We start from the raw sequence: 18,457 nt of genomic DNA on the forward strand, positions 1-18,457 counted from the left end.
GCGCCCTATCGCTGAGCTGCGCAGGCTTCTCGCCTCGAGGTTTGATTTACCCGCCCTCTTCCTGAGGAAAAATCTCATTCAGTAGACGGATTGCCGAGCAGCTCCCTCTGACTCGCCTCTATAAATCATTCTTTAATCAGAGGCCTGAGATTGGGCGCAGACACCCGCAGGAGCTCCACGGCGACATCTCAACTCCTCCCCATGTGTCTTTGCAGTCTGGGGAGTTTTTACCCTCCGCTGTTTTCCACCTTGGGCCTTGTCTGCATTTGTACCAGTCATCAGAAAAAACGAAGAGAGATGACCGCCCACCGCTCCTCAAACACTTCCCCCGCTGGAGGGAAAGTTGTGCCAGATGAGATCAGTTCAGACCCGAAAGAGGGAAACTCAGGAGTTCAGGTCGACCTAAAGGTCTTATGACGTGTCAGCAGCCTGTGAGGAATGATCCATTTTGCATTACCATAACTTCATCACTCTACATTGTAAAGAGAAGTTAATGCATCGTCATCTTTGGCATAAATCATTTTGAGCTGTTAATGGTTTATTAGCGTAAAATTGATCGATTCTGCTTAGACCTTCTTTCGGTGTTGTAGTTTGGCCTCCATCCATCTGAGGGCGCTGCTGGTTATCCTTAAGAATAGCCAGTTGATACATAAACAAAGATGGCGGAGCCATACCAGAACGAGAAGGAGAAACGGTTCAAACAGAGTCTGATGGGATTCAAAATTCACTTTATGCAGTTCTGTTTTAAAAAAATAAACACTCAACAAACTCATTAACCGCGTCGTGCATGAATTATGATCCTTTATGTCAGGATTTTTTTCCCCAATGTTTTTGATTTTCTTAAGACATAAAAAGGTGGGGGGAATGTAAAACAAAAAGAAGTTCTAGGATTTTTTCCTATGTGATCAGTTGCAATTTCTCCATATACAAAGTTGTTATTTGAGAAATATATCAGCAGTTTCAGTCTTTAGCAATTACTTGATGTCACAACATTTTATTTTTACTTGTCAGAGTTTTTTCTACGGTAGAAGGAGGGACTGGATGATCCCGAGTTGCGTTTTCGTATGCTTTAAATACATTTTCCCTGCACTTGCAGTGGATGGCCAGTAGTTGGCAGTGTATTGCATGAGGGTCAGTGGTCTGTGTGCATTTAGATGGCTGCCCACTGCAGTGACCCCTATGCATGAAGAGGCTACATTTTCACTTTAATACTAATGAAACAAAAAATTAAAATATATTGGGGGTTTTTTTTTTGTTTTTTTTTTTAATGTAGCCCTTTATGCTATGAAAAGACAGCCAGGCCTCTTGATGCTGAGGTTTTAAGAAAATGGCCGCTTATCAATTAATCGATGAGATCAGTCAACTTTAGATTAACTCATTAATACATGACTTGCTTCTGTCTGATATAAAGAATAGTAAGATAACTGTACCAACTGCTAGCGCGGTGGTGTTAGCATCAGGAACTCCAGTGGTGAAGCCGGAGTACCCCCATGGTGTCTTTCTGCCACACGGGCAGAAAGACCCCATGGGGTTCGAACCCGTCACCTCCTGGGTGCAGGGCAGCTTTTCCAGTAAATAAAGTCGGCCAACATTAAAACATTAAGCTTCTAGGGGGAAAAAAAGACTAGTTTAAATTAGCTACAATTTCTGATCAACATCTGGACAAAATTATTCCAAAATCTTTTAGATTTTCCTCATAATCACATGTTTATATTTACATTTATGACATGAAATGAAAAGTATTTTCTGGCATGTACAGAATTTTTTGCTTATGGAAAAAGAAATCTTCCAGAAGCGACGGTTTTAGTTTTGCTGAAATGTTGACAGATTTGCTATTTAAAAATTGTCTAATTAGCAAGAATGAAGATCAGGTGTTTCTGGCCTGGTTTGCTGCAAAAAATAATTAACGAGTTAAAAAAAAAAAAAGCTTGTAAACAAAAAAAAAACGCAGAATTAATTCTCACCACATAAGTTTGATTTGGAGCTTCTCCATATCAGCCTGAGGAAAATGAAAAGTTATAATACAAGTGAAACTCAGGAAAAGTTAATTTATTTCAGTAATTTAGTTTAAAAAAATGGATCTCAGATTCTTTTCAAGTGTTTATTTTAGTAGATCATTGCAGAAAGCAGAAAAACACCAAAATGTGTTAAAATTAAAACATAAATACTACATAAAATATATACATTAAAGTTTTTTAGTACAGAAATGTGAAGAAGCAAGTCATTCATAGAGCTGTGTTCAATAATATCAATGAAAAGCTTAGTGGAAGGAAAAAGTGTGATGTATAAAATGTTTGACCTAAACATTAAGAACCTTCACTGGAAAAAAACAAAACTGAACTCCAACTTTTAAAATTGAGTTAATTTGCTAGATGTCATCAAATTAAGTTTGTCAAACATTTTATTTATGTTTGTTTAACATCACAACTTAAAAAACTTAAAACACTTACTTGGATAAACTTAATTTGATTATTTATAGCAAATTAAATCATTTTTAAAAGGTGGATCAACAGAATGAGATTCATTTTTTAAATTAAATCATTGAAATAAATTCACTTTTAGATAATTTTGCATGACGTGAAAAACGAAATATTTTTGTGGAACAGCAGGGTTGTTGCACTGAAAAAAATGATTCCTTAAATTAACTTAAAAAAATATTTGTTGATGCTAATTTATTATTATTATTGGTCGACATATAATTCTGATTTGAATAATTCTGAGACTAAAATTAGATGTAGCATTTTTAAATTGGTTCAAATGAATATTTTTTCCAGTGTACAGGGTGGGAATGGTAATTACTGATGGTTATGGTTGCATTTCAACTGTTATTTATTTTTGCTGTTGCAGTAACATTTTAGATATTTAATCACTTCCATTTTCAAAATGTTCATAGATTTATTCAAAGGGACGAACTGCGCCGCGCTTGATGGGACAAACTTTCCACCAAGTGAGTAACCTGCTGAACGCAGGAAACCGGAGGGGGTCGTTTGTTTTGGTTTTTTTAAAGCAAAGTGCTCTGACGTCACCGTGTTGGAATATTTTTGCGCCACTCAGCTGGTTTGGAGCTCCCAGTCCGCGCATGTTTCCACAGAGCGCGCTGCGCTCCGCTCCGGCGCCCCAGCCGTGCGTAATGATCACGGAGAGCTCAGGAGCTTTAAAACAGGATGTCGCTTCCCAGGTCAGCTCGAAGCGACCTGACACCTTCCCTGGTGCTGAGCTGAGGAGACGGGGATCTGGATTCCTGTGTTGTTGGGAAATACAGCCTCCCGCCCCGTGGAGTGGTGGAAGTACTGACCTGTCAGTGTTTCTGAAGGTCTGTGTTGATTCGGAGTCATCTGGCAGCTCCACCGCTGAAGCAGGTGAAGTAGTTAGTCAGGATGGGGCGCCTGGTCAGTTAGAAAACCATGAACTGTTTGTCTAAATGGAGAGATGGCATGCGTGCTCATCTTCAGTCGACATGTCCCGTTCTCACACCGGCTCAGAGGAACATCACTTTGTCTCTTATCTCTTTTTCTGTCGTTTCTGTGCTACTGCGCGCTTTTCCCCGGCGGTGCTGTCATGCAAAAGTCAGGTGATCCGACGCCCAGCTGTCTGCAAGCTGATGGAGCCAAGCGGCGCCTTCAGAAATCCCTGTCCTGTCTGTTTCCGCCGGACGCCAGGAGGAGCAGCGCTGCTGATGAGGCGCCTCACCCGCAAGCCGACCCGAGGCGCTCCGCCGCGGCCCGCACCGGCAGGGAGAACACCCCCAGTCCTCCGATGAGCCACCTGAAGTTCGGCAACAAAAAGTTACCAAACGCCATTATAGTCGGCGTGAAGAAGGGAGGAACGAGGGCGGTGCTGGAGTTCATCAGGATTCATCCGGACGTCCGAGCGGCTGGAACCGAAACGCATTTCTTCGATCGAAATTATGATCGAGGTCTGGAGTGGTACAGGTAAGAACCAACCATAAGCGATAAACGGACATCTTCAGGCGCGGAATTATATTATTCTTTATTAAGTTTTCAGAGGAAAAAACGTGACACTGAATACATGGAGTCTGCAACTTCACTGCAAAAACACAAAATCTGTCCAGTTAATTTTGGTCTATTTCTGCTGCAAATATCTCAGTAAACTCGAAATAAGACAAAACTAACTTAAAAGAAAAATTTCAGCAAGATAGGAGCTTGTTTTAAGTAAATATTTCCTTAATAATGATGAAAAAGTTCTACTTCCATTGGCAGATAAATTAACTTATGGTAAAAATGTATTTCAGTGAAATAATCTGCCAGTGGAAGAAGTAGAAGTCAATATTAAGGAATTATTTACTTAAAACAAACCTCTATATCTCACTACAAAACTACTTATTTCAAGTGTGTCAACATATTTGCTCTATAAACTACACCAAAAATACTTGGTAAGATTTTGTGTTTTTGCAGTGCTAAAGATATAAAAAGACTTTATATTAAACTGTTTTTTTTTTTTTTTTTCAAGATTGGAGGCTAAAGAAAAAACATTTTTTGTTCTGAGTTTCTGATTCCACATATAAATTATAAACTGTAAGCAACGGTTTAGACGTCATTCTGAAAGTTCATTCTGCTGTTTGATGTATTTATGGATCTGAAATTCTTTAATTTCTGTTTTCATGCACTTAATGATTTGGGGGAAATCGTCATATTTTCAGTTTTTAACCTGCTGATCAAGAGAAAATAAGTCAATTTATATTTCATGACTATTGATTGCTGTTTGTCTGTGTAAGATTTGACTCAGACTTGTGGCTGGAGCCTCAGGAAACCTTTACTTTATGTAATTAGGTTATAATTATAGTCTGAAACCACTGAAAAGCACAAAACATAATAAACTTTATTTTATTATCAGTTAAACTAGCATCAAAACAAAGACATGCATGGCTTTTCAAAATAAAGGCCTTTTATGTTAATACATAAAATAGATTTTTTGTAAATTGTCTTGAGATGAGTGTAAACTGAATTGAATTGAATACATTACACCTCAGTAACACACATGCAGGTCAGTCAGCATCTCTAGTAGCATTGGGCAGATTTATTCAACTTCACAAAATGCATTTTCTTTCAAATATTTATAAATATAAATATAATATTTATGGTCTTCAAAAAAACAAATAGGAACATTTTTCTTGAGTATTTTGGAGTTACAGTGTCTGTGATTACCCTGAAGTTCGCGCTCAAACTTCACCTTAAATCTGCTTTCAAACTGCAGCAACAGACAAAAACATCAAGGCTGGACTGTCAAGGTTTATTGATATAAACCCAAGAGAAATGCAAGTAGCTTATGGATGTACACTGTCACTTTAAATATGCAAGGCGGCCATCTTGAATGCCTGTGTAAAACTCTTGTGTCAAACTCGAGGCCCTTGGACCAAATCCGGCCCGCTGTAGCTCTTTATGTGGCCTTCTAGATTCTAGATGAAACACTAAGTGTGATTAAATATCATGTTATCAGTCAAATCAATGCAGTTTTTATCTGTTTACTGCCAAATTACATCAATCAGTCCCTCCAGTTTCCTGAGAATCATCGTGGAAATTCACACAAAATCAACAAATACCCACACATTTGTGCTAATACATATTTGAGAGTTTATTGCAGATTTTTCTCAAAAATTTTCAAAAACTTTCTTACTTGTACTAAACAGCTGCCTCAGCTGTAGTTAATGTCAGGTTGTAGTCCATGATCCACACAGAGAGGAATTAAAAAGTCACGTTTACTGTCAAAAACCCCACAAATATCACAAATATTTCCAAATTAGTACCACAAACACTTTGACTTTTATCGCAAAAAAAATCACAAAATGAATCAAAAAATCCTGGAGGGACTGAAAAGATTATGAATATTATCATTTAAGTTTAAGAATTCATTGATATTTTAACGGTTTGTGATCAGGTTTTATCAATCCAACCGGCCCTTTAAGAGGTTTCATGACCTTGATTTGGCCTAAAACGAAAATGAGTTTGACACCGCTGCTGTTCAGTGAAACAAAATATAATAAACCTCTGGGTTAAACTGTATTATTCAGCTGATTAACACCCCACACATTTAACATATCTTTAATTATTAAATTAGCCCCATTACAGATTAACAACAAGAATATGTTTGTTTGTTGATAAGAAAAGTATGTATGACAACCAGTCACTCTCATTTACTTTTAAAGACATGCTACTGTAATGATTGCTGTCTTGTAGTCTGCGGGGGAAATGTGTAGACAATAATTACAGAGTGAAAGTATCTCCACTAATTGGCGCTCTTCAGGATGTTTGGCAGCTGAAGCCCTTTTATCTCACAGTCGTCTTCCAGAGATGTGATCCCACAGGCCGCATACTGCCGTTTGACTGTCAGCTGTCAGAACTGGTGAAAGGTCAGGCGGCGGATGCTTTGAAAATAAAACAGCTGTTTCATTAACAAGGCCCAATTCGTTGTCAGGAATCTTTTTGTTCTAAATCTGTAGCTCAGTGTGCATGGCCTGTTTTAAGCAATATCTACACAAAAGAATAAAGATTGCTGCAGTGAACTTGCCAAGCATCAGATGGTGGCTTTCCTGGCCAAGTCTGTGCCGCGCTAAAAGCTGCAGAGCAGAACCAGCTTGGCCAGGTCCTCCTGCGGAGAACAAATAACAGCAAACAGACGTTTATTTTCAGACTCTTTCTGTGTGCCCTGAGCTGGTTTTGTTGTTTTCCATAAAGTTTAATTTGTGTTCTTGATACGACATCCTGTGTGTGTAAACGTGACCCAGATTATTCCAATGGCTGAATCAACACATCATCATGTTCTGCAGCCGCGTGCTAATGGCTCATTCATGGATTCAGATGTGTTGGGGAAACATCGAAAACATGTCTTATGACATTAGCACCAGATCAGGAGGCGTCCTTCACTCTGGAGCAGAATTACACAGCAACTTTAGAAACCAGACAGAGCGTTGATGGTGCACTGTAAAACATTAGAAGGTGGTTTAACTCCATCTGCTGCCTGGAAAATGAAATTTAAGTCAACAAGAAAATAGTTTTGCTTTTAACTCAGAAATTAAAGTTCATGAAGTTGATTTAACAACAAGTTGACAAGTTGAACTCCATCAATATTAAGGAATTATTTCCTTAAAACAAGCTTCCATCTCTAAAAAGCTTCTTGTAAATTTGTTCCGTCTCATGTGAAGTTCGCACTAGAAACTGGACCAGATGTCTGGTAAGATTTTGTGTTTTTACAGCCTGATGGTGGATTTGAGGCAGAGATGTCCAGACAGAAACTCTGTGCCAAACTTCTCCTCAGTCAACACCTGCAGTAGCAACCATGTCCAAATGTGCAGATAGGCTGGTTGCTAAGAGACCAAAGTTTATTTTTCACACTGCATATGCAGCACCAGAACATCGTTGTGACTGGATTAACGAGGAACCAATTATTAAATGTTAAAACAGATAACCAAAGATTTTCCTGAATTCAACTTAAGTTCTATCAGAGGTTATTGAAGTAAACATGTATTTTCATTCATTACTGCATCAGATCCAGTGTGATGCAGTAATAAAACAAAGGCGGATTATTTAAAAGTGTTGGTGAAGTTTCTGATTCAATAGTTTATGATTACAATGAACAGCCAAATCCTTAAAAACAAAGATTTGCTCTTTGTTCCTTTTTTATTGGTCTGAATCTCTCACTGGTTGTAACCTGAATCTGCTTTGCCTCATTATTTCCTGATCAGGTTTCAGTCACCAATGTTCACCTTTTGAAACAAACCCAAAAAACATGATTGATCAGCCAATTTGAGAGGCAATTATATTTTCACACAGGTTTGAAATTCATTTAAATTAAACAAAAACACAAGCAGAATAAACTTATAAGGTGACATTTACTTTTTAGTGGTGCTGCATTTGGAAGAAAAATCTTATGCTGCAGATCGTCTTGAATCAGGAATTCACTGTTGTAAAATAGACTTGTGTTTTGATTGATGAGAATCAATTCAGACATAATAATAATAATAATAATAATAATAATAATAATAATAATAATAATAATAATAATAATAATAATAAAACATTTCAGGTTTTTTGTTTGATTTTTTTCTGATAAGAACATAATCTAATGTAAATGATCTTTTGTTAGCAGCTCAGTCTCCTCTGCCAGAACAAACCGTCTGAAAACATTTACCTGAACCACCATGGCCTACTTTAGAGACCCAGAACTAACCTCTTTCACATATATATATATTTATATATATAAGTACATGTTCTGATTGCTTTCATGGTGATTTATTACTCCTGAACAGTTCTGGGCTGATGTGCAGGGAAGCTGTCTACGACACGAGTCTCAAGCGACAACAAACCACCAAGACTTTGTTCATCTACATTAAGAAACTGGGTTTAAAATGGAGCCAAGTTTGAGTGGCTTTGTTCACCCGCTGTAATCCTGCCCTAAATATATAATTTATGCAGTTCTGACTTGTTTTAATATTTTACGTTTGGTGGTAACTTCAGCAGCTTTGAACAGGTAAATAATCATCTTTCCCTAGAAATCCTGCCATGTTCTTTACTTTCTGTTTTTGTTCAGAGGTTTAATGCCACGGACCCTTGAAAGCCAAATAACGATGGAGAAGACACCAAGCTACTTTGTGACCAAAGAGACGCCGCACCGGATCTCTGCCATGTCCCAGGAAACGAAGCTCATTGTTGTGGTGCGAGACCCGGTCACTCGAGCGATATCAGACTACACCCAGACTTTGTCCAAAACGCCGGACCTGCCCAGCTTCCAGGACCTGGCCTTCAGGAACCAGAGCCTGGGGATCGTGGACGTGTCGTGGAACGCCATCCGGATCGGCCTGTACGCGCTGCACCTGGAGAACTGGCTGCGCTACTTCCCCCTGGCTCAGATCCACTTTGTGAGCGGGGAGCGTCTCATCACGGACCCGGCCGGCGAGCTGGCCCGGGTGCAGGACTTCCTCGGGCTGAAGCGCATCGTCACCGACAAGCACTTCTATTTCAATCGCACCAAGGGCTTCCCTTGCCTTAAAAAGCCGGAGAGCAGCGGCTCGCCCCGCTGCCTGGGCAAGTCCAAGGGCAGAACTCACGTCCAGATAGACAGAGACGCCATCGAGCAACTGAGAGATTTCTACCGGCCTTATAACGTCAAGTTCTACGAAATGGTGGGACACGACTTTAAATGGGAGTAGATGTTTGAGACTTGATGCTACGGGATGCACTGGATACAAAACGTCTACACAGCTGTTCCAATGCCAGGTTCTTATAAATAATGAGTCCAAGAAAAGTAACTTCAGAACTTTTTCCACCTTCACTGTAAAACATCAGAAGGTGGTTTAACGTGAAAATGAAAATGCTGCCTGGAAAATGAACTTTAAGTCAACAAGAAAATAGTTTTGGTTTTAACTCAGAAAGTTCATTAAGTTGATTTAACAACAAGAGACAATTTGTTTAAACTTTGTTTTTAAGTTCATTCATTTTGAATTGTGAGTTTTAACTTAATGCTGCAATTTAAACCAAATAATTATTTCACAAAATGCAAGAAAAAAAACTGTCCTCACCCAGTTAAAGAGCCACATTTCTCTGTTATTTTACTCACAATATAAAATTAAAATAACGACTTAATTTACTGTAGAATAATTTAAATTCTTGTTTCAAATCACATGAACCAAATTTCTGATCTGATGATGAATTTTATGAAACATCTGAATGAATTCAGCTCAGAAACATTTAGTGTGAACAGAACAACGTAACACACTTCCATCTCAGGAGACAGAAACACGCCGCTAAGCATTCTGGGAAATAGTTCCCACTTCTGTCTGTTTCTTCTTTCAGTTTTTTTAAGTGTTAACCTAAAATCAAAAGTTTATTCAACTCTTAATAAAAAGTTAGCACAACTTACTGCTGTGAGTTTATCTTTCACAAACTCACATTTAGGTTCAAAATCTAAAACTAAATATATTAACTTAAAGAGCAGAAGATAGTAGATACAACTACATGTTTTTACAGTGTTTGATATGAAATATACTCTGTACAACTCAGTTAAAAACTAAAACCTTTTTGGGGCAGACATAAAACAATTTAAAAAATTTCATTTCACAATTATGTTCTGTTTTTTTTTTAAATAACCTGTGGAAGGAGCAGTCCACCATGTTCTTCTGTTATAAAATGTTAAAAGTTACAAAAATTCAGAGTTACACAGGCAGTGCGCCACAGAGGCCCTCACAAGGCAAAACCTTGGGGAGTTTTTGCAAATATGCTGTAAGTATTAATTTAAAACTTTGCAAATTTATAGCACCACATTAATTATTTTTTTTATAATACCTCTGGAAAGATTAATTTAATTTATGTAGTAGTATTTATGCACATTCAGTAACATTTTTATAAGTGCTCCAGATTTAGCCAAAAGTCTATTTTTCTTCTGTTTTTCCTAATAATGAGTAATTTGCCTTCTAAAAACAAGCAGGTTACACGAAATAAAGTCAAAATGATGTTAACTACACAAATTTTATCAATAAATACAAATCAGTACAGGCTAAAAGTCAATAAACCTGACATTTCAACAAAGATGTGTAGACTGTTCAGGTCAGCTGTGTCCCACATCGGGTTTGCTTGACACACAGCTGAAGTGGATGTCTTGAGTCATTTGTCTCCAGACATTTTTCAAGCCATTGCAGTTCTTTTTTTGACGAGACTCTTATAAACACGGACCTGGTAGTTCCAGCAGTCTGTTACCAGCATCAGCATCCTGTTTGTTGTCAGACAGAAGAACCTTCCAGCTCTGGGATCACTTATTTCAGTTAGTGCCGCTGCAGATTCCTGCTGACCAGATTGCTGACTTTCTCACAAAGGGAAGAGATTCCGGGGAATAGGATTAGTTCCTCTTTAAGTCAGCTTCCCAGGCTTTAAAAGAAAATAATCAAGGCATGCTTTGAAAGCAAGACCTTGGAAAATGTCAGCGAAGTCTTTAGGGAGGGAAGCATTAAGCTGCTGTACGATGGAGGGACGTCCAAACCGCAAGGCCACCAGGAGCAAACCACCGGAAAAGAATCTGCACAGCGATTATTACCCACAGTGTTCCTTCCCAGCATGACGCAAATTCAGCTAGAACATGAGATCAAATCTGTTTTCTTTTCTAATGTTTCTGTTGCGATGATATCAAATCACTTTAATGTTTGTCCCCAAGTTTCATTAAATAAAGCAGAAGGAAGCGCTCATTATGACTGTTTTGATGCTGTTATATTTAAAGGCTCGACCTTGTTAGATCAACACTGGGAACGTCTGGATCTTTACTATTCCTGGCTCTCCATATATCTGCTCGGATCACAATTCGTTTGAGGTTTATCGCGTTCTGTAAGGTTTGTTGTGAGCTTAGAGGCTGATGATGGGTGTATGACTGGGTGTAGGTGGGAAGAATTTCAATCACTTCTCAAAGACAAAGCAAGGAACACTGAGTGGTTGGAGGTTATCAAATAGATTCTGGGACCGAGTGTCACATTATGGCAGCGAAAAGTTTGTATTTGGTTACGCTCTGTGAATACTAACGTCCATGTTTGTCTGCTTGCTGCAGAAGAATATCACTTGCTGATGCATGAGCAAAGGGCTTATCTTATGAATTGAAGAGGTGGGTTGTGTGTGGGAATGCACTCATGTCACATATGACACTAAATATTGCTATGCAGATTATTCAATACACATTTTTAAAGCCCTGTGACTTATTTGGAGCTTTTCTGCTGTTTTAAGTGTGTGTTGCATTTCATGTTTGTGAAAGAGGTGCAGCTTTACAAAGGAAATGTGGAGGGGCGTTTGTAAAATTACACAGTCAAAAATTAGCAATAATTTGGGTTATTTAGCCTGACAAGAAAAATAAATTGAAGGGTTTGTTTTTCAAACTCAAAATTTTACTATGTTATTAATTCATTTATAAATGTAACAGTTTCAAAAATAAATATTTAATTAGAAAGATAAGCATTTAGTGAGCAAGCTAAATATTTGGCTCTGAGCTAAGCTAAATACTTTCCTAGCACAGCGCTACGTAAAATTGACATCTAAGTGAATGAATAGTGCAAATGAATTTAAAATATTAAGCAAGGTTATTTTCTCTCTGAATAATTCAAATTATTGCCGTTAATTTTTAAATGTGTAATTTTACGAACATCACGTTCTCATTGTTTTCCCAAATTTCTCTCTGTAAAAGACCATAAGAGATGCTAAAATAAAGTAATTTACAGGGCATTCAGGAATTAATAAGACTGAAAGAATATAAATATTTTAACCTTTGACCTGCATTCCATAACTATTCACTATTAAATCCTGGAGGCAGAAGCTAACGGCTAGTCCAAGAGAGATCAATGAATCTCTGTTAAAAATCTTCACAGCAGTTTAAACTAACACTATTACATGAACCTTTAAAACGTCGAGGTTGTATTAGGTCAATATATACAAAAACACTAATCCTTTTCCTATACAGTTGCAAACAATCAATTTAGTATCAATAACCACAAGCATTTATGTAAACAAGTCTCAACAATGTTTTTTTTTTGTTTTGTTTTGTTTTGTTTTTTTAGGATGGCTGAAACCGGCTTTTAATGTCATAATTTTAGTTAATGTGTTTTATTTTCCATTATGTATATTTTTTGTGCTATTAGGACATTTATTCAGGAAAGTTCTAAGTAGGAACTAATATTCAGAATTTTGGTTCAGCCGGGGCACATGAGAGCGACGCACCCCCTGGTGAAGCACGAGGAGAATAACAAATGGCAACAGAAAAGGCCAGTTTAAGTTAAAGCAGTTTAATGAATGCTGAAAATTAGTTACAATGACATCATTTCAACCTCTAGAGAAGGATCAGACAGCGAGGTATGTTTATCTGCTGTATTTTTATTTCTTTATTGTATTCATGGCACCATCTTATTCAAGTTTTGCTTTAGGTCCACAGTGGCGTAGTATTGATATGACGCTGGTTCCGCCCCCATGGTGACGTAGAACAAGCCTCCCCCAATCATTCCAGGGGGTTTGTCAGCAACTGACCAATCGACGGTCTTAATTTATCTGGACGTATTCCTCCCTTATCTGGAGGAACTGACCTGTGACAATATTGCCAGTGTTTATCACAGCAGATTTTGAGGAAAATAATAAGAAATCATGTGGAATGTGCCTTTACTCAGAGCGTGAAGAGGGCGGAATATAATTTATTATATTTCCAAAACCAAAAAGGAGTCTGGAATAACACAAGAAATAGATCATGGCCTGCTACTGATGTAAAGTTAAATGAAACTGATAGACGGGAACCACCATGTCCATCTGCATGAAGGTAACTGGTAGTAGTAAACATCCCATTTTTGTCATAATGACGCTTCTTCATACTCAAATCAGGCCCTGTAGCGGTTAATTAGACAAATAAAAAAATGAACACAAGTGAATAAAGAAAACTATATTTAGGTATCTCCTTTGTCATAAATGCTGTTTTTAACCTAAACAATGTAGTAAATTATCTGGAAGTAATCTGGCTAACGGCCCACGTTTTAACGGCTCAAGGCTAATAGCTAACGGCTCAAGGCTAATGGATAACGGCTCAAGGCTAATAGCTAACGGCTCAAGGCTAATGGCTAACGGCTCAAGGCTAATTGCTAACGGCTCAAGGCTAATGGCTAACGGCTCAAGGCTAATAGCTAACGGCTCAAAGCTAATGGCTAACGGCTCAAGGCTAATGGCTAACGGCTCAAGGCTAATAGCTAACGGCTCAAGGCTAATGGCTAACGGCTCAAGGCTAATAGCTAACGGTTCAAGGCTAATGGCTAACGGCTCAAGGCTAATAGCTAACGACTCAATGCTCACGGCTCCAGGCTACCAGTTAAGCGTCAAACACACACAACTCAGTCTGATTAAGATAACAATGCTAAACATCTGGTCATTTCCAGACTAAGTGAAGGTCTGTGCTGGATTTTATGTGTGTAGATTCCAACGGTAGCTCTATGGCAGCATGAAAACACAGACTGCAGTAACTATTATATTTACATTTGCACAGTTTTATGTTACGGTTTATTTTTAAGCATTTTTCTGAAGGCAGATTTTCACAAGCAGGTATTATTTAAGTAATTACTCACCTGTTTTGTCATGCAAAATGTTTCACTCTCACATCCAACCAGACTTTATAATTTTTCCTCTAGGGCTGGATCATTGATTTATCTGTTATTTCCTGGTAATAACCTTACAGACCTGGTGTCCGACTCGTTAGAGAGTTTCTTGCCCACTGTGTCTGCATTAGTGTTGGCTGATAAGGCAAAAATGTCTCCGTAACGCATTTACTACCCCTGCTATTTTAACACAGTTTGTCGGGGTTTGCTCTACTTACGCATGGAGGCGGAGCCGACGTCATAAATGCTGCGTTCACACCAAACGTCTTTTGAGTGTCAAACGCTCCGAACGTTCAAATCGTGCCATGCTAGGTGCTTGAAACGCGCCGCAACAGGCCCTCGATGCGCCTCCACAGACTTTGAATGTAAACCAGACGAGCCTGACGCTCAAAACGCGTTTGGTGTGAACGCACCGTTAGATTCATAGCATCAGTAAAATAACTCTTTATTGATGCTAAGAAGAGGTTGAAGTGATACCTGCATGTTGCTGACTGGCTGTTGGCTTATCTCAGTTAAGATAAAAAGGGCTCAAATCAAATTGACCAACCCTGTTAATCCTAAAGCCAAGACATTTTTGATGTTCAAGCTCTGAAAATATGTTTTATTGACTAATAACACTAATTAACACCCATTTTCACTCTGTTCTCTTCATACTTCAGAAGCCAAGTGCTTTAATTTGTATGAGTACTGTTTCATCTCCCTCCTCCATGTTTTTTCCATGTGCTGGCAAAATGCTTTGAAGATTTCCAATGTCTGACATCCAGAAAGTCGAGCTGAGGAAACTTCTCATCTGTGCTATGTTTAGACTCCTATTCTCATTCTTCCACTCTTCTGCATTAGCTCACACAGCTGGCGCATTGTTAAAAGCAGAAAAAGAGAAGAAAAAGATGCTCCTGTCTCTGCGACCCTCCTTCAACTCAGGCGTGTGGATTATCTTCTCCGTTTCTCCTCAGAGTGTCTCTCTGTCCCAACATTCATTAAACCCGCAGGACCTCCAGCTGGAGGGAGGCTGTGCCGTCCGACCGCCACGCCCTCTGACCGCCGCCACCTCCGACCGCCTCCTTGTCATCATTTCTCGGCGACGGCTCGTTTCTCCGTCTCTGAGCCTGCACAGGTGAGCCTGTTCCCAGTGGCGGCGGCGATGAGCTGCAGCCCCCTCTGCTCGGTACACGGGGGTCCTAATTAGGCCTGAGAGCTGGAGGAAAGCAATCCCTGAGAACAAGCACCACCGGGCTCTGATTAGGCTCTGCTGCTGGACGGCTCTCCAGAGATTGCTTGCAGGTCAAATCTCTCCTTTTCTTTTTAGTTTTCCGTCTTACACACACACACTCACACACACACACTCACACACACACACACACACACACACTCGGTTTCCTCTTTCAAATATAAATCCCCTCAGGATTTGTGAATTCCTTCGCCTTTCTGAGCATCGGGATATGACCTATATGCACTTAACTAACAAGGGGCTCATTTTCTGAACGATAATTTGCAAAGCAGTTTAATTAAATGGAACAATTTTCCAAACATGCCAATATGTTTGGATTAAATCTGTAATCAAAGATTTTCCCCACTGAGAACATGCTAAATATAAATAACTAAATGGAATCAGGTAGGAAAGTATAAGCCTACTTCTTATCAGTTTTTTATTTTGTTCCCTTTTTTTTACATGAACCAAATCAAAATCTTGACGGCGGCTGAAGACGGTCTTTTTATTTATTCGGATGACGGTGATGTTCCTGGTGATGATGCAGCTCATCTCCAGCATAATCCCGGTTGCTTAATGTCGCCTCACCATTCGCATTTTTAGATTTTTAATGAGGACGGAGGCAAAGATGGAGGCTTACTCCCGAAAAGGAATCTTCCCTCAAATCAGCAGCGCTGGCATCATTTTTACATGTACTTGTTAACAATGCTGTAGCAAGTGTTAATGCACGCCTACAGGAAAACATAAATTACATACTGCTCTATTTAAGCAGCAGCAAATTTTAAGACTCTCTCCTCTCCTTCTCTCTCTCGGCGTCTGCTTGTGATGTTCTCTTGGGATTGCACAAAGTTCCCTGCTATCTGAATGAGACAGCAGCTGACACTGCAGAGGCAGAGATTCAGCAGTGCACCTCATTCAGTCCTAATGTTTCAGAATAGTTTAGCTTCTGCAGCCGACAGGGTGTCCCAGTGGTCGAAATCACCAGTGGCGTAGGAGCCAAATTAAAATGAAGTGCTGACAACTATGGCACAGTCACCAGCATGTAATGGTGCATGCTCTACAACTATTTGCAGACCCGAGTTAGAGCAGCGGGCAGCAGAGAGGAAAAGAAGTTAAAGACTGAGAGGAAATGTAAACATTTAGCAAAAAAATAACTAATAATTCCACGTTAAAATGCTTTGAAAGCAAAATAAAGTAAAATCTGATGATTTTCTGCTTTTTAATTACTCATAATTGATGCTTTCCCAGAGAAAATGGTTGTTTGCATAAAAATAGATTAGAAATTCACTAAAAACTGCCACAAATATCCAAATATTTAAAGTATCACACTGGATCTTATCGAAAACTTAAAAAGTAGCTCCTTGAAATGGTCTTCCACTTGTTTGAGGATTTTTCTCCCAGAGCACATCTAAAATATTAAAAAGATAATGCAGCTAGGAGCTGAAATATTTAGCTGCATTGCTTTTTGACTCTATTTCCTGGTTTTTGCAGAGCAGCCAATCCAGGAGCGGTAATCATTTTCAACCAAGACCGGAAATAAGAAAGACTGTAGATTTTAGCTTCTGTGGTAATGAGCTAAGATGGTTTCCATTGTTCATATTAATATATTTAATAAAAGAGTTTGAGCTGTTAAAACAGGCAGATACAAGAGTTTTTAGAGGCAGGCCTCAAGTGTTGATGGATTTTAGCTATTTATGCTGTGCAAAACACAAAATCTGTTTTTTTGTCTAGTTTCTAGTGCAAATATCTTAACACACTTGAAACAAGACAAAATTAACTTAAAAGTAACTTTTCAGAAAGATATAGGAGCTTGTTTTAAATCAATAACTCCTTAATATGCTTAAAAACTGGCAGATTATTTCACTTATAACACGGAGAAGATGTCTCGTTAAAAGTGAAATAATCTGCCAGCAGAACAAGTTTTAATCAATATCAAAGAAATTATTTATATATCAAGCTTCTGCATATTGCTGAAAAGTTACTTGTAAGTTAGTTTTGTCTTATTTCAAACGTACTGAGTTATTTATGCAGGAGAAACTAGACCAAGACTTTGTGTTTTTGCAGTTTCACTACTGCTAACACCGTCGGTCCAGTGTCTTCCTGAAATCCATTTTTGGCATCTTGCTGCAAGATTGAAGAAAAATCCTCCAGAAAACATTTACTTACTGCTTTCTCACCAAGCAGAAGGGACAGAATGGTAGTCCAACTTAGCTAACGCTCAGTTTTCACCTGGAGCCACATTAGCAGGAAACCAGGCTAACTAGGCTAGCCAGCAGATTTGGCTACAATCACATCTTTTCCAGCTCAGAACAATAATCCTTCTCAGCCCAGTCCTGTTAGACCTGTAGTCGTAGAGGTCAGAGTGTTGTTGGCGCCACCTGTGAAAGTGTTTTTAACAGAAAAACAGAGAAGGCTAAACGGTGGACACGCCGCTTCCTGCTGGAGCCTTTCATGTTTCACACCTGTGAAATTGAGGAAAGCGTTGTTCGGCTGCAGCTCTTGGTTGTTACGTCTGTTTGACAACTGAGAGTCTTCTCTGAAGCAGCTAAAGTGAGATGGAGAGCTGATTAGACTGGAAGAGTAGTCAAACCTCAGTCTGTCTCACCAGGAGATGCGTCCTAATTAGAGCGTGTGCCTGGCGTCTCACTGAGAACGAATAACAAGCCTCCTCCCACAGCGGCCTCCAGACGAGGCAGCCAGCCCTCTGATGCGGCGGAAAGCTCCGGACTGCAGGCCCCACTGAGCGGACCGACGCTGGATGAGACTGTCCGTTATCTGACAGATAAAAAGAGAAGTGAAGGACAAACCTCAATGTGCTTTTCTGGGGTCTTTAATGTGTCCGAGCGACACATGGTGAAGTGGCAGGAAAGTTTTAGCTTGGAGGTTTAAGTGGTGTTTTACGGAGCCGAATGGGGGACGTGGAGGTTTTGTTCTTTTGCTTTCTCTCGTAATAATGTACTCATCAGTCCATGGGGCATAATTTAATACTGAAAGTCTTTCTTATGGTGAAACCCTAGTTTCTGCTACATCATAAGGTTTTTGCATGTATGTTAATATCTCGATTGTGAGATATCTGAAGTTTTATATCTTTTTCTTTAGGATTTAAATGCACCACAAACCTATGTGCAAAAGCAAAGCAGGTC

The 18,457-nt window shown here is 39.1% G+C and overlaps 1 protein-coding gene across 1 annotated transcript; it reads left to right on the top strand.

Moving 5' to 3' along the window:
- Positions 1–2,806: 2,806 nt before the first annotated feature.
- Positions 2,807–9,596, top strand: LOC106918741 (heparan sulfate glucosamine 3-O-sulfotransferase 2). The gene is made up of 2 exons (XM_014988725.2): positions 2,807–3,932; positions 8,545–9,596. The coding sequence occupies exons 1-2, from the start codon at positions 3,430–3,432 to the stop codon at positions 9,161–9,163; spliced, it is 1,122 nt and encodes a 373-aa protein (XP_014844211.2). The 5' UTR covers positions 2,807–3,429; the 3' UTR covers positions 9,164–9,596.
- Positions 9,597–18,457: the final 8,861 nt, after the last annotated feature.

Source organism: Poecilia mexicana, unplaced genomic scaffold (genome assembly GCF_051168715.1).
Source record: "Poecilia mexicana isolate PSO_F unplaced genomic scaffold, ASM5116871v1 scaffold_19, whole genome shotgun sequence".
Classification (NCBI taxonomy): Eukaryota; Metazoa; Chordata; class Actinopteri; order Cyprinodontiformes; family Poeciliidae; genus Poecilia; species Poecilia mexicana.

Bases quoted from the DNA above. Each gene is read 5' to 3' on its own strand.
- LOC106918741 (XM_014988725.2), top strand. From the start codon at position 3,430: ATGGCATGCGTGCTCATCTTCAGTCGACATGTCCCGTTCTCACACCGG. The intron at 3,933-8,544 runs GTAAGAACCAAC...GTTTTTGTTCAG, and splicing joins CGAGGTCTGGAGTGGTACAG to AGGTTTAATGCCACGGACCC.